This window comes from Callionymus lyra, chromosome 17 (genome assembly GCF_982586985.1).
Source record: "Callionymus lyra chromosome 17, fCalLyr1.hap1.1, whole genome shotgun sequence".
In the NCBI taxonomy this organism is placed as follows: Eukaryota; Metazoa; Chordata; class Actinopteri; order Syngnathiformes; family Callionymidae; genus Callionymus; species Callionymus lyra.
Window position 1 is genome coordinate 8,964,531 of NC_141834.1, and position 16,225 is coordinate 8,980,755.

Sequence of the window (16,225 nt, forward strand, 5' to 3'; positions counted from 1 at the left end):
GTAACAGCTCATTTAGGGTTGATCGAATATTATACTTGGTAAATCGGCGAGGGCAGTTTGATAGTTGCTTAGTGAAGAGAAAATTGCATAAGACTAATCATTACAAAAATATAAAATCAATGTTAAAATGTTATAATAATAATAATAATAATAATAATAGTGCTTTTTAGGTAATCCATATTTCAAATCTATTTTTATTAAAGTGAATTCCATTATTCTGATTCTTTTTTAAACGTTTCTATTAACATACTTTCACTAGAGACGAAGAGAGAATTACAGGATATAATAGTAATTATTGTCCAACAACAATTTTTAGTCAATGAGAACTGAACACATACATTTTTACTTGTTTAAGTGAGAAATCTTTGAATTATCTTAAAACGATTTAACGTGAGGATTCATTATTTAATATTATACATATCCTATTATTGGTTTATTTCAGTCTTTATCCTGCCTGTTTTTTGTTATATGTCATTGTATTTTTTCTGTACATTCCCAGAAGCACAACATTGCATTCTTGATTTTATTATTTTAAGACATGTTTATCTGTAACCGGTGCTGCAAGAATTGTGTTCACCTCTCTATGGAAATAAATAAAAGTATCTATTTATCCATCTATCATTTACTTTGTAAGTTTAAACTAAATATATACTAGCGGTGCAGCTCTAGTTCCCTGCCTAGATCACGCAATAACACAACTGTGGCAAGGAAAAACTGTTTCTTGGAAGCAGAAACCTTCTTTATCATCTTACAAATATTCTGATTCAATAACCACGGCATGATACCTACTGGGGGGGGTTCTAGCTAAAGCTTAAGAGTTTGTTTGCCTTGCTTGGGTTTTTTTGTGATTCCTCCTGAGGTCAAAGGGTGCAGAAACCGGTTTCTATTAAGATGCTTTAAAAGGGGGGTAACGGAGAGGTAAATAAGTGCGAGTTGTAACATTTAGCAGGCAGTAAACCTGGCTAGGGTTTTGGTCCTGTGGGGTTTTCTGCTGTCAAGAGCTTCTCTCCTAGCACCATTTCTCAGGCCTCCTGACCCCTTCACTTCTGGTCCCACAGGATACGAGCGGCGGTTGCGTTGGGTTGCCGAGGTCGTGTATGCAAAGGGGATGCGGGGTCCGACGTGAGGGGGTGATGCGGAGCGCCAAGGTGAGCCGGTGGTTGGTAACCTTATGAAAACAACACCTTTTGAACACTGTTTGCTTCCCTGTCCGTCCTAACTCATGAATTAGGGTCTCCACTGACACATGAAAGGGCTCCGGCCGAGGTAAGTTAGTTTCTTGTTGCATTCATTGCTCCTTCGCACTGATCCCGCCGCCCCTGGTTGGATCCCTGGAGGAGCGACCCCCACCGCACCTCATCCCCAAAAAGCACGAGCCTTGGCGCAATGAATGGGTCATTGTGATGCGTCTCCATCATGGCAGTGAATGTTTTCACTTCCATTTGATCCATCTGCAAGGCTGCTAATTGAGTAAGCGTGTTCTCAGGTCACCGGGAGGTTTCTCTTTCCATAAATACAGAAAAGCCTACGAAAGGCTTCTACAGATGTTGTTTCCTTATTGCTTCCAAGTCGTTGCAGACCAGCTTCAGGCAATAGATGTAATTTATTAAGTCGAAAAACCCACAAATATGTCGCTTTCTCTGCCGTTCATACAAATGGCAATTAATCAAACACGCCTGGGAAGTTTAATAGTCGCTCCTTTTGACTCACAGGTGTCACGATGACAACCTGGAGGTTCGCATTTCTTTGCCCGTTTTACTTCAGGTCCGCCAGCTGCAAATTATGTTATTTTCCATGCGTCTGTCCACAAGTGACAGTTTATGAGGCTCTGGGTTTATTTGTTTGTTTTTGTCATGGAATTCACATTTCCTGTCTCACAAAAGGACTCGGGGACAATGTTGTGTGCCAGCGCTACACACTTTTTCTGGAACAGAAAAGCCTACATAGACTCATAAGTTTGTTTCCTTTAATGTGCAGGGTGTGGTCAAAATGGTCAAGCGGTCAGGGGGAAACTGTCCTTCAGCTGCAGCACCCAAGTGCTGGCGAGTCTAAACCGAGGAGTTCTTGAAAACGTACCAGTTCTGCGGTCGTGCTCTCGCAGCTTTGACGTGTGTCCTCCCTGGATGGAATCAATTAAAAGACAATTACTCAACTTTACCAATAAATCACGACACCACAAGATGCAAACCCCTCCAAATACTTTCAGACTCTTTCACCGTGGCTCACTCATTCCTACATGCTGCAAAGGGCAATGTGTGATATGACACTGAATGAGAGTGGCTGTGGTCAAATAAAGGGCTACTTCATGTTTGAAGCCAAAGTATAATGCAATAAAAAATAAATGGTCCTGTCCGTGTCTATATAAATCCCTGAATAGGATGGTAGTGGTCATAAGTGATCTGATTCATACACATTAAAAGGGGCTTTGTCGTGACAGCCTGCTGTTGTGTTATGGCGCCACCATGTGGCTATTTTGTCCCTTCTCAAGCGGTCACAATTTGCAACTATTCCTATAAACAATTTTAATTTGAGTTATTATTCACCTCGTATGACCTCTCCTAGAAGACACATTTTTATTTAGAGTCCACTTCTTCTGTACTTCTGTAGTGTGTAGTAATGTTTATTGTTGTTGATATATTTATCATCCTCTTATTACGCATGTTGTATATTTTATCCTGTGCTTTTTGTTTTTTTATAATTATTATTGTTTAATTCATACTGTATGTCTTAATTTAATGTTATGTATCTTTAATCATTTATTTGTGAACTGCTAAAACAACTTCCATTTTCCAGATTTGGGAAGAATAAAGGCATTTTGTGTTTTTAGTCTTCTATTTTACTATCGCTTATTTTGTGTTATCTTATTTAATTATTTTATTAATCTGTACTGACACAAAAAAAATCCTATGTTGTGTTTACAACACCAGCAATAAAAGCTTCTGATTCTCTTAAACTATAAATAACTAATAAAAAACATTTTCATAACCATCATTTTTAGGTAAATTCAGTCTAAAGAGTAGAGGGAGTTGAAGTTATTATCGTCACGTCTGACCTGGTCACACAGCAGCTGCAAACAAAATAAGAGAAATAAGCATCTCGACGTTAAAAACCTGCACATTTTGAAAACATAATTAATCAGCCCAAATGTGAGCCATACTTCTTAATCATCTCGGAGCTACAGTGCCATATGCTGGAAATGAGATCATGTGGAGAGAAGGTATTTTGGTGATTTATCTTAATTAACTCTTGAGCCTACAAGTGAACTGATTAATACAATATGTGCTTGACATGCATCAGGTTGTATTCTCTTTTATAACGTCTTGTTTTACTTTAAATTACGCCTTCTGTTATATATATTATTAGATACCTGTTGAATGTTACTTACTTTCAATATTACATGTTTTTCTTTTACTATAATCTGCAATGAAACATATGTTACATGAATCCACTCTTGTTTATTAGATGCATTCAAACTTGGAAAAATACCCGTTGGATATTAAATACCTTTTTTTAACTATAATCTGCCATGAAACATATGTTAAATTTATCCAACCTTGTTTATTAGATTTACTTATAAATGGGAAAAAAAAAAGTTGAATATTACAGACTTTCAATATTACATGTTTCTTTGTTGAACTATATTACAATTATCCACTCAAGCTGGTTTATTAGATGTATTTACACTTTATATAATCCTTCTGGTCTCGAAAAGCGCTATATAAATGAATATTACTTACTTACTTACTTACTTACTTTTAAAACTGCCAATGTTTTTAAGTGCCTTCCCAATTTCAACCTCAATGTATTTACATGGGTTTATTGAACACAAGTGAAAAAATAGGATTGATAAACTGGATTGACAGAATGCCTCAAATATATGAATGTTTTTGTAGACATTAGTGAGACAATATTATTGACAAAATTGCTCAAATATATGAATGTTTTTGTAGACATTAGTGAGACAATATTATTGACAAAATTGCTCAAATATATGAATGTTTTTGTAGACATTAGTGAGACAATATTATTGACAAAATGGCTCAAATATATCAAAGTTTTTGTAGACATTAGTGAGACAATATGATTGACAAAATGGCTCAAATATATGAATGCTTTCGCAGACTTAAGTGAGACAATAGGGTTGACAAAATGGTTTAAATATATTAATGCTTTTTTAGATATAAATGATACAATATGATTGATAAAATGGCTCAAATATATGAATGTTTTTAAACATATAAATGATACAATATGATTGATAAAATGGCTCAAATATATGAATGTTTGTATACATATAAAAATTACAATATGATTGATGAAAGGGCTCAAATATACTAATGTTTTGTACACATAAATGATACAATATGATTGATAAAATGTCTAAAATATATGAATGTTTTGTTTACATATAAATGATACAATATAATTGACAAAATAGCTCAAATATATGAATATTTTTGTACACATAAATTATACAATATAATTGACAAAATGGCTCAAATATATGAATATTTTTGTACACATAAATTATACAATATGATTGATAAAATGGCTCAAATATATGAATGCTTTTTTAGATATAAATGATACAATATGATTGATAAAATGTCTAAAATATATGAATGTTTTTGTACACACAAATAATACAATATTATTGATAAAATGGCTCAATATATGTATCTTTTTTTTAAATATAAATGATACAATATAATTGACAAAATGGCTCAAATATATGAATATTTTTGTACACATAAATTATACAATATGATTGATAAAATGGCTCAAATATATGAATGCTTTTTTAGATATAAATGATACAATATGATTGATAAAATGTCTAAAATATATGAATGTTTTTGTACACACAAATAATACAATATTATTGATAAAATTGCTTGAACAAACTTGTAACTCTGACATAGGACTGGCTCACACTGAACAAAAGATAATAAATTCATATCAAGATTATAATTGTTTTTCATGAATGAATCACTGCCAGCTCAGTGTTTTTAAAGGTAACAGTCATGTTTTCTCCCTGTACTCACTCATGACGAATATCTCAGCAGTGACTCAACACCTCAGGGTTAGCTAACGTTTCTAGCTAAACACTGATGCTAACCAAACTTATTCAGTCAGCAGCGTCTTAGACATTTAAACAAACATGTCATAAAAACCTCTTATAAACCCTGTATTCGATATGTTTGAATGGTGTGAATGATTCTTATTATATTGTTGTACAAACCGAAGACGCTGTTAGCAAACGGTCAAGCAGTAAATCTGGTCACTTCCGCTGACGTCACGGTCGCACCTCTACCTGTGCGGGTGTTGAGTCTCAGGATTTTCCCACTAGTTCACGGATCACTTTGAACACGAATCTACGCACAGGTGAGAAACTCCCTCAATTGAAGATTTTTAACTCTTTGTGTATGTGACAAAGTTTCCATTTTTTTATATCATGATCGCGTCTCTTGTTTCAACGCAGTTTAAAAGTTTGATGACAATAGTTTTCTGACTATAAAAATAACAACGATCGCTAAAGTCAACTGTATATTATTATGTTATAATACAGATTATTGTTAATAGGATGTGAGGATTATTTATACACAATTTAGTCTTTTGAGAAACCTGGTTGTATCACCTTGAGGTGTGACTAAAACAAATCGTATATTATGCATTATTGTGGTGTTTTATAAGTACAAAAAGTATCAATGTATACTCATAATAATCTGATTAATTTGTACTTATACTACAACTATTATTGGCTGCTTTAGTTGGATAAAGTCAGTTTTTGTTTATTATTGTTTAATTGTCTGAAGATACCACATTAAATATAGAAGATTGATTAAAACAGATGGAAGTATTTTCATTCAAATAACTGTTTGGGGGGAAGATTGGTGTCTTTCCTGGGTATTTTGTCTGCACCGAATTCGTGCCCATGCTCGTCATTGCATTCCACAGCCTCCCACGCCCCTCCTCCCCTCACCACCTACCATCTCAGATAATCCATCCACACCATGCTTTGTTCATTTTCACATTTCATTCTATCATCTGGACAGTTTTAAAATATCTACTTAAAACCAGAAGGAGGAGGAAAGTACAGATGTGTTTGACTTCATAACTTGATTGTTCGTTTCATATTTACGTTTGTTTATATTTATTGTATCATTTGACAACGTTATTGTAGTCAATATGTTCACAAGTGGTGAATGTATCCCAGCCTTATTAAATGAAGTCACATCATTTCGCCTCTAAATAGTTTCTCCATCCAAATATACACAAAGTGTTTATGCGTTGCTCGCCAAGTTATGTTCAAACAGGATGTTGAGAAACACTTAATCCACCGATTCACATGTATCCCTCTCTAATTCCCTCTTCTCTAATTTCTCAATAAGGTCTTGTTATTTCTGTTTTCAATAACCCACCCATGTCCTCTATTTAATTAGAAAGAAGGGCCATGATCACGGCAGCCGAGTATGGAGAGACGTCTTGGGAATTACAAGTCCATGTGGATCAGAAATATGGAGATGAATCGATGAGATTTAAACTGAGAGTCAAAGGAGACTTGCACATTGGAGGCCTCATGCTGAAGCTGGTGGAGAAGATCAGTGAGTATATGTTTTTAAATGCAAGTTTGGATCGAGAAAAAGCTGTTCCTTGACTTTTTATTTTATTGTTTGCTTCTGTCTCACACACGCCGCCGCCTCACTCTGGCCACACCCTATTTGCCCTGCATTTTTGTTCACTGCAGCGCAATTGTTAACCACAGCTTTTGTTGCCTGAGGGGCCGAAGTTCAGCGTTTGTCGGATCCAACACACGTGTCAGGACGAAGAAGCTGAAAAAAAAAAACATGCTTGGAGTTTGTTGTTGTTGATTATAGTTGAGTTAAACTTCAACGGCTCTCAAGATCTTGATTTAATGTTTACCAACAACCAAAAAAAACAAAGTTGTTTTTCTTGTATTAGCTAGCTGGACAGACAGATAGATTTACGTTTTTTTTTATCAGAATTAGAAAAGATTTATTCACAGTATTGTAAAACAACAAAGAAAGGTGTGGAATAGATGTTTTAAGTATGTATGTTAACTGTGTATTGTTTTTGATTGTTAAAGCACTTTGTGACCCTGATCTAGAAAGAAACTTTACAAAAAAGTAATTAAGTAAGTAAGTAATTTGTATTTTTATAGCGCTTTTCCAGACCAGGGTCACAAAGCGCTTAAACAATCAAAACAATATTCAATAAAATATATACTTTAAAGTTCAAGATCATACTGAGAACACAGGAGTTCCAGAAAATCCCATTACTTACTTACTTACTTATAGATCAGAAAACCAAATTAAATAAATTAGATGAATAATGAACTAAAATTAATAGTAAATTGTACATTAAAATGTGATAATATAATTATACAAATATTAAATAATGTAAACATACTTATTTGGCATATTTTATAGTTAATTAAGTTTACTGTTCTTTTCTTAATATAAGAATTACCATTAGAAGTAGTAGATGCTGTTTTCAAATAATCATAAATAGTGAAGTAAATGTGTATTATTTAAATTGAAACTTGCCATTTGTATTACTTTTTGATAAAATGTTTACATATGCGTTTTTTTTAATAATTATTTTTAATGAGATTATTATGTTCTGAGTTCTGAAACTGTTAGTAAGTAAGTAAGTAATGGTTATTTCTAAAGCGCCTTTCTTGACCAGGTATTTCAACATAATCTCCGACTTTAAATATCCATTAGAAAAATATTACTTCTGTTTTATAAATTACTTTATTCTAGAAAGAAACATGTCGACACTTCCATGTGTCACTGTGACCCATTTATTAGTACCTTTGCTTGACATTGGATATTGCTTGACGTTACATTTTTGTATCATTACTCTTATAAATGTTTAATTTATTTATTGATTGATCCACAGAGGCACCTCAGGACTGGTCGGATCATGCTCTGTGGTGGGAGCAGAGGAAATGCTGGCTACTCAAGACTCACTGGACCTTGGACAAATATGGGATTCAGGTATTGTAGCACATGCTATATGCTAAAAAGAATGGGCCTTTAGATTCATCATTCATTAGGTCAGAGGACAAAAATGCAAAATAAGGAATTTTGGTCAATAAAGGCCCAGTTGGTGGGTTTATAAAATAATGCTTCTGGCTCCCTCTACTGTCAGACTGTTTACTGCGGTACACTCTCAGTAAAATGACTATATTACTGGTTGTAGTGGATTTTAAGTAAGATGGTGCATTGACTTTGTTATCAGAAAGAAAAATATAATGAAATTAAAATGACTCTTTGAACCAATTGTGCGGTTTTGCCACACAGGCGGACGCAGACCTGCGCTACACACCTCAACACAAAAACCTGTTGGTTCAACTTCCCAACATGAAAACCATTCAGATTAAAGTCAGCTTCTCCTGCGTCATCTTCAAAGCGGTGGCAGAACTCTGTCAAAGTCTCAGTGGGTGTCTTTTTATATCACGTAGTCAACCTGAAATCATCTACAACCAGCTTCTTCGTTTGCTTCCTAATAGACATCCGTCGAGCTGAAGAGCTGTCGTTGCTAAAGCCTCCAGATGATCCGAAGAAAAAGAAGAAGAAAGACAAGAACTCTGGGATGGAGGATCTCTGGGACATTGATTTACTCAGTGGACCAGGAGGATCAGGTAATCTGGTTGGCTACTTTTTGTGTGACAATGAAATAATGTTATTGTTATAAAATGTTATTTAGTTTTTAAAATCATTTAGAAAACCTTATAGAAATAACAACATTACTACTTGTATGACTAAACCGTTATTATTTACGACTTCTTCTGAAGGCCCAATGTTCAGCAAGACCATGACGGCGACCTATGACCCAGAGAACGGGATGCCAGTATCGGCCACCAGCGTGTGGTTCGGGGAAAACCCCCTCGCGGAATCTCAGCCCAGCCTGCCCCCCGCTGAGCTGGCCAAGATCTACCAGCCGCTCTCTCTGGTGGACAAAGCGATACTCCACGCAGGGTGAAGAATCCAAATCCATAATCATGTCTTTGTGATGAATTTAGACCAAATCTAATCTGGTCGGATTCGACCCACAGGTGGTTGAATTCCTCTCGATCGCTGATGGAGCAAGACATCCAAGAGGACGACAAGTTGCTGCTGAGGTTCAAGTACAACGTCTTCTTTGACCTCAATCCCAAAGTAAGGTGCTAGTCGGAGTCATTTTTTAGTATTAAAAGTTAAATATTTTTCAAGTGATGATTTGGAAATGTGTTTCAGTATGATGCCGTGAGGATAACGCAGCTGTACGAGCAGGCGCGCTGGTCCATCCTGCTGGAGGAGATCGACTGCACCGAGGAAGAAATGCTGATGTTCGCTTCACTGCAGGTTATTGCTTCCATCAGTAACACGGATACCTGCACAGGAATTTACTGTAACTCAATAGCCACTCACTCTGCTGAAGATCTAAGCTCTGTCTAATGTTCTGGTGAACCGTTGGAAGAATGTGTTCTGGAGTTTCTTTTAGATCTAGGAAGGTTTGACGCATACTGTTTTTTAAAGGTAAACTAATGTCAAAATGTTAAACGTCTTCCTCTCCAAGATGCAGTAAGTCCCTCATCATGACCATGTTTTGAACTTATTACTTTATAAAGTAATAAATATATCGTCTAAAATCTCGGCGAACAAGAAGTTACTAGAGTGAAGCCCATTATTACGTAATAATGCCTATACTCCTCCAGCCAGCTCTAATCACGCGCCCCCATGTTTATACAACGAGTCCCTTGGAGGTGGAGACCTCTGGCATTAATGGCGCGCAGTGACAAACATCAACGTTTGACCAATCACAGCAGAGTGGGCGTGGTTATTGTAAAAAACAGAAAAACAGTTACGTGAAAACAAGAGTTTTTAGTGGGCGGGACTTAAGCGAGAGTTTTGTACAAACAGACACATACAGATGAGTACAATAGAGGTCAAAGATCAATTTAAGACACGATTAAACCAACACATAAGTTGACTTTAAGAACTAAAAGGTGTACAAAAGTGAAACAAAAAGTGTTGTATGTGCTCATTGGAGATTGATTTAGGGTTGCTAGACCTTGTGGCTGGCTAATTACTGGTCAAAATCCTTGTTTTCTAAGGTCAGGGTTTTTCGTTTAAAAAGATAATTGAATCTGTGGCTTTCTTTATTCAGTCGAACAATTTTTTATTTTTTTTAATATTCTATCCTTACATTTATTTGATTACAATTAATCAGATGGTGTTTGGAAATTTCATTCAATCTCAATGGGACAGCAGGTGTGATCTCACATATAATATCCCATTACACTATGAATCATGGGATAGATTGGAGGAGCCTCAGGCTCAGACCTTATAAAAGACATACAAACACGCCTTATTTGTTCTCGTGGCAACAGAAATGTAGAAATACGGACTGATTCACGCCGAAATGAGTACTCTTCATCATGGTGTTGATTCAAACCTTCTTCTGACTCAACCTTTTAGTCATTACACTCCTGTTTAATCACAGTCTGGAAGGATCGTGACGTTTCCCCTCGTGTTTATTCCAGTATCACATCTGTAAACTGACCATGTCCAACGAGCCGCTGCATCACGCCAACGAGCCCGAAATAGATGAAGTAGAGGCCGCCCTGTCAAACCTGGAGGTGACACTTGAAGGAGGAATCGCAGACAGGATTCTGGTAAACACGCCGAAAAGTGCAAATATTTACTGTAATTTCAGTGTTTTTCCCTGAGGTTCGCTAGGGTTTAACACCTGTTTTTTCGGAGCAAAAAGCAGATAGCGCCGCTGATTGCATGTCTCAACGTGATGATGTCACCAGAGGACATGTGATAATTGACAGTGAGTTTATTTTGGCCTCCAGGAAGACATTACCGACATTCCGGAACTTGCGGATACCCTCCGGCTCCTCAGGTAAATCCTCCTTCATCAGCTTTATTGAAACTATTTAGTTGATTACCACAAACTGCTATTGTGTATTTCTTCATTCATCATTTAAAAAAAGTGACAAATACTTAAAAAAAATGTATTTTCTGTTTGCTACATGTGTTATCAGAGCATATTTGTAGATGAAACTGAGATTAAATTAAGTGTTTCGATGTTATAAAGACACATAAAATTGACTATAATGAGATTTGTGTTGTGAAGGATCAAAATATTTGATGTATTAAATATATCATGTTCACTCCGGTGAAGTTTCTCAGTCGTAATTCATCAGATGAATGAAAAAACGTAAAAGATAAATGGGTGTTTTTTCAGCTGTATGAACCGGAACAAGTGATACAAGAAACATCATTAACCACCTATTACTAAATTTACAAAACAGCGACGTTAATTCCAAAGTAAAACAGAGACAACTTGTCTTATATTGATCATTAAAAAGTCATTTAAATAATCTGTGAAGTGAAGGTGGTGAAACTTAACCACCTGAACATCTGGTTTAAACGTGTGATGAAATACAGTATTTTATTTTATCGTAACTCGTAATCCTCTTCCTCCTCAGACCCAAAAGACTGACGCTGAGGCCGTACAAGGAATACTGGTTCGTGTTCAAGGACACCACCATCTCCTACTATAAGAACAAGGAGGCATCGACTGGAGAGCCGATCGAGCAGTTCCACCTCAGAGGTCAGAGAAAGTGGGAACATGTGCAGACATTAATGGCCACATTAGCGGTTGTTGTAATTACATCTGTGATTCCCAGGAAAAGACGGGAACACAATGTTCTTAATCAACTGAATTAGATTGAAATGAATGCTGCTAATAAGGGGATTTTTGATTCGTTTTTTTTTTTAGAAAAGGTAATGAACTTTACTCACATTACCACTTACATCAGGGGCGTCAAACCTAACCACACATGGGGAACAACATCTTTCTGCAGTCTTGTTTGCAGAGTATACAAAAGGTGTTTTCACCAAACTAGCTGTAAACAGGAAGTATATCAAACTGATATTACCTTTCCATACTTAGGACGCTTCAGTTTTACTCTTATTGTAAGTGTGTATAATTGTTAATATTAACAATCTGTGTTGCTGAACTTAAATATTTTGAATATTAATCTACTTTGATTTTCACCATTTATCTTGTCGGGCCACATAAATTGCCCAGGAGGGCCAGATTTGGCCCCTGCACCACATTTGATCCATAATGACTTAATTTCATATATATGTAATAAATAAATATTATAACGTGGATTTATTTTTTAGGATCATTCCTATAAAAACCAATTTCAATTAATTAAATTTAATTATATTATGAATTATAAAAGTCATGTTTTTGAAACTTTTCTGAACATTGAATATTTTTTATATGAAGGTCTAAAGTAGGAAGTACTGGCCGATGCTTTCGTGGCAGTGTCTGCCAAACATCTATCTAGAAGTGCTACTGTAAGAAGGTATAGCTATACATATCAAAGTCAAGGCTAACTAAATTTCAGATGCATTTTTAATGCCATAAAGCAATGTTTAATTCAATTTTGGTAGGTGCGGGGCAGTAATCCAACAATTGCATTTTGTCTATATTTTACAACCCGAAATGTTTTTGCTGGATTTCTTTTTTTGGCCAAAATATGACATCAAAAGATTTGGTAAATATGGATAGTTGTGTCTTAATCTTCATTTTCAGTCTGTTGTCCTGTCAAACAATGTTCTGAAGACTTTTTACTTTTACTTTTACTTTACTACTTTACTACATTTTTCTTCCGATTTACTCTTGGGGAGAAAATAAACTCAAAAAACACAAACGAAAATAATGGGGGAAAAAAAGAAAAAACTAAGCCCGAAAAAGCAGTCTCTCCCTCTCAAGTTGGCTTCACTATCGCTTACTTTGAACTTGAAAGGTGATTTGACCTCTGACTTTTTTTTGTAGACCTGTGACCTTTTGACCTGTGAAAAAAAGAGTTTCAAAAGCTCTTACAGGTTGAGTGTTTAAGTTGGGTGGTGTGGTGTTTTTCAGACTTACCCAGGTGCTGAAAAAAGGAGGAATTTAATGCCAAAAAAAAGAGAAGAAACCAACACACAATCAGATAAAGAAACAACTCTTTGAACTAGAAATGGTCTGGGTCGTCTTCACCAAAAATGACGAACATACAAGAGTAAAATGTTTTCTCTACAGTTACGCAATACGCCTAAATCAACAGACACATCATTAAATTCTTGGCAGACATTACTACCTCATACTCTTTTGTTTAATTTCAATCTATTTTTTTCATAATTCCATTCATTTGAACAGGATGTGAGGTCGTTCCCGACGTCAATGTCACGGACAAGAAGTTTGGCATCAAGCTGTTGCTCCCTGTTGCCGACGGGATGAATGAAGTGTACATCCGATGTGACAACGTAGGGTCAACGTCCTCATTTACATCTTTTATCTCCATGTTTTCTCACCGCGAGCGCGAGTGAGTAAGTGTTGGACACGTTATGAAAAAATGTCTCACCGTTCCGCTGCAGGAAACACAATATGCAAAGTGGAAAGCGGCGTGTATTCTGGCCTCCAAAGGCAAGACTATGGCGTACAGCTCCTACAAGTCAGAAGTGAAGAGCATCCAGTCCTTTTTACAAATGAAGAGTCTGGCGCCTCCCCCTGGTCAGGCTGCCCCCGACCTTGACGCGATGGAGATGAATGCTGAGTGTTTTGTCTCCCCGCGCTATGCCAAAAAGCAGAAAACAAGACAGGTCAGGACAAACATGGAATTGACTGAAAGCTATTAGTGTTGCGTCACATTCACTTGTTGACTTTGGTTTGATGTTTGCAGCTGACAGCACGAATCCTGGAGGCCCATCAGAACATAGCAGCTTTGTCCTTGATGGACGCCAAGATGCGCTTCATCCAGGCCTGGCAGTCGCTCCCAGAGTTTGGTATCAACTACTACATAGTCAGGTACAGTAAGAGAGAGTAATGTTTTTAAACTAGAAAATGAGTAGTATGAATGAAAGTATTGAATTAGTATTCAAAGTAAAAATGTGTGGAAACAGTTTAAATGATGGCATAAACAAAAAATGCTGATGTAAAGACGTTGAAATAAACTGAAAAAGGTTGCGAAGGAAAAAAAACAATACAAAGGTGAAGAAATAATAGGAAAGAGACAAAAAGAAACAAAAGTAGTAGAAGTAGAAGAAGTAGTAGAATTTGTAGTAGCAGTAGAATTTGTAGTAGTAGAAGAAGTAGATCTACAATTAGTTGTAAAAGTAGAAGTACAATTAGTTATAAAAGTAGAAGTACAATTAGTTGTAAAAGTAGAACTACAATTAGTTGTACAAATTGAACTACAATTAGTTGTAAAAGTAGAACTACAATTAGTTGTAAAAGTAGAACTACAATTAGTTATACAAGTAGAACTACAGTTAGTTGTAAAAAGTAGAACTACAATTAGTTTTAAAAGTAGAACTACAATTAATTATACAAGTAGAACTACAGTTAGTTGTAAAAAGTAGAACTACAATTAGTTGTAAAAGTGAACTACAATTAGTTGTAAAAGTGAACTACAATTAGTTGTACAAGGAGAACTACAATTTGTTGTAGAATTAGTTGTAGAATTAGTAGCAGAATTGCTAATACATATAATATAAGTTGTAGAAGCATTAATAGAATTAGTAGAAACAATTAATAGTATTACTAGTAAGTATAAGTAGAATTGTCGAAGTAGTACTAAAATAATAAGTAGTAGAATTAGTAGTAATAGTAGTTGAATTAGTAGTTGAAGTAGAAGTAGTAAAATCAGTGGTAGAATTAGTAGTGAGAGTAGAAGAAGTAGTAGTGGGAGTAGAAGAAGAATGAAAATTAGTTGTAAAAGTAGAACTACAATTAGTTGTAGAATTAGTAGTAGAATTACTAATACAAGTATAAATAGTAGAAGCAGTAGTAGAATTACTAGTAAAACTATAAGTAGAATTAATAGTAGCATTACTAGTAAATATAAGTAGTAAAAGCAGTAGTAGAATTATTTGTAGAATTAAAAGGAGTATTAGTAGGAGTAGAAGTAATAGTGGGAGTAGAAAAAGTAGCCAAGGAATTAGTAGTAAAATAAGAAGTAGAAGTTGTAGTAGAATTAGTAGTAGAATTAATTAGTTGAAGAGTTTCCCATTCAAGTAAATGGGGGAATAAAGGGTAGAAAAAGAGGAATAGAAGAAAGAGTTGAAGAGATAAAAGAGCGCTAGAAAATAGCCTGCATTTCTTGAATGAGCCGAATTGATAACATGTTTGAATGGTTGAAATCACATTCAGCATTCACACTTTTTCTTTTTTAATCTAATTATATTTTCACGTGAATCCAGGTTCAAGGGATGCAAGAAAGATGAAATCCTCGGGATCTCTTACAACCGCCTCATCCGACTTGACATGTCCTCCGGGCTGCCGGTGACCACGTGGAGGTTCGCCAACATGAAGCAGTGGAACGTCAACTGGGAGATCCGACAGGTACGATATGTCATGTCAACCATCCGTTAGTCTGGTCTCTCATCTCTCCTCTGTGTTCTCAGGTGACCATAGACTTCGATCATAACGTGAGAATAGCCTTCTGCTGCGTGAGCTGCGACTGTAAGGTGGTCCACGAGTTCATCGGGGGTTACATCTTCCTCTCCACCAGATCCAAAGACCAGAACGAGACACTAGATGCTGAACTGTTCCATAAACTCACTGGTGGTCAAGAATAAGTGGGAAAAAGCGGAATATTCCGTCTGTTGTTTCTTCCATATTTGATTCTGAGAGAAGCAGCAAGAACACATGTCACAACTTTAGGTTTCCATATTAATGTATCTGTAAGACTTTTCAGTGTTTTTGCTCTCAAATCATTTGTCTTGTGAATATGTTTTCGAGATTTATTTTTCACTGATGCCATGTTTGGTGCGTACCCTTGAATAAAATAAACATTTTTTTTTTTAAGTTTGCCAAGTTCTTTAAACACCTAAACCTTCTTTGAATACATACATTTATCATTTAAATTTTAAAACAGCAGCACTAGTTGCAGACTTAATTATAAGCTTTATACCAATATGATCATTTCTGACTGTTCTGTTGAGAAAAATAAACAGAGAAACCTTTTTGTTAAGTTGAAAAAGGAAGGAAATACACTTTTATTCGTCCCACATTAGGGAAACTTAAGTACTCACAGAACCTCTATTGAAGTTGTAGATTGAACAAAAAACTTCATTATAATAAACAATAATATAAACGAATAAAATAATGATAATCGAATGACAGTCATAAAACAATAATATGTAAA

At 35.6% G+C, this 16,225-nt stretch overlaps 1 protein-coding gene across 1 annotated transcript; it reads left to right on the forward strand.

Annotated features, from left to right (window-relative positions):
* The first annotated feature begins 5,330 nt into the window (after window positions 1-5,330).
* On the forward strand, window positions 5,331-15,853 carry fermt1 (FERM domain containing kindlin 1). The gene is made up of 16 exons (XM_087813073.1): window positions 5,331-5,385; window positions 6,444-6,605; window positions 7,927-8,024; window positions 8,331-8,466; window positions 8,540-8,671; window positions 8,825-9,008; window positions 9,086-9,188; window positions 9,267-9,374; window positions 10,556-10,687; window positions 10,871-10,920; window positions 11,510-11,634; window positions 13,237-13,343; window positions 13,455-13,679; window positions 13,760-13,884; window positions 15,279-15,420; window positions 15,483-15,853. Exons 2-16 carry the CDS (start codon window positions 6,455-6,457, stop codon window positions 15,654-15,656), a joined length of 1,992 nt encoding a protein of 663 aa, XP_087669199.1. The 5' UTR covers window positions 5,331-5,385; window positions 6,444-6,454; the 3' UTR covers window positions 15,657-15,853.
* Window positions 15,854-16,225: the final 372 nt, after the last annotated feature.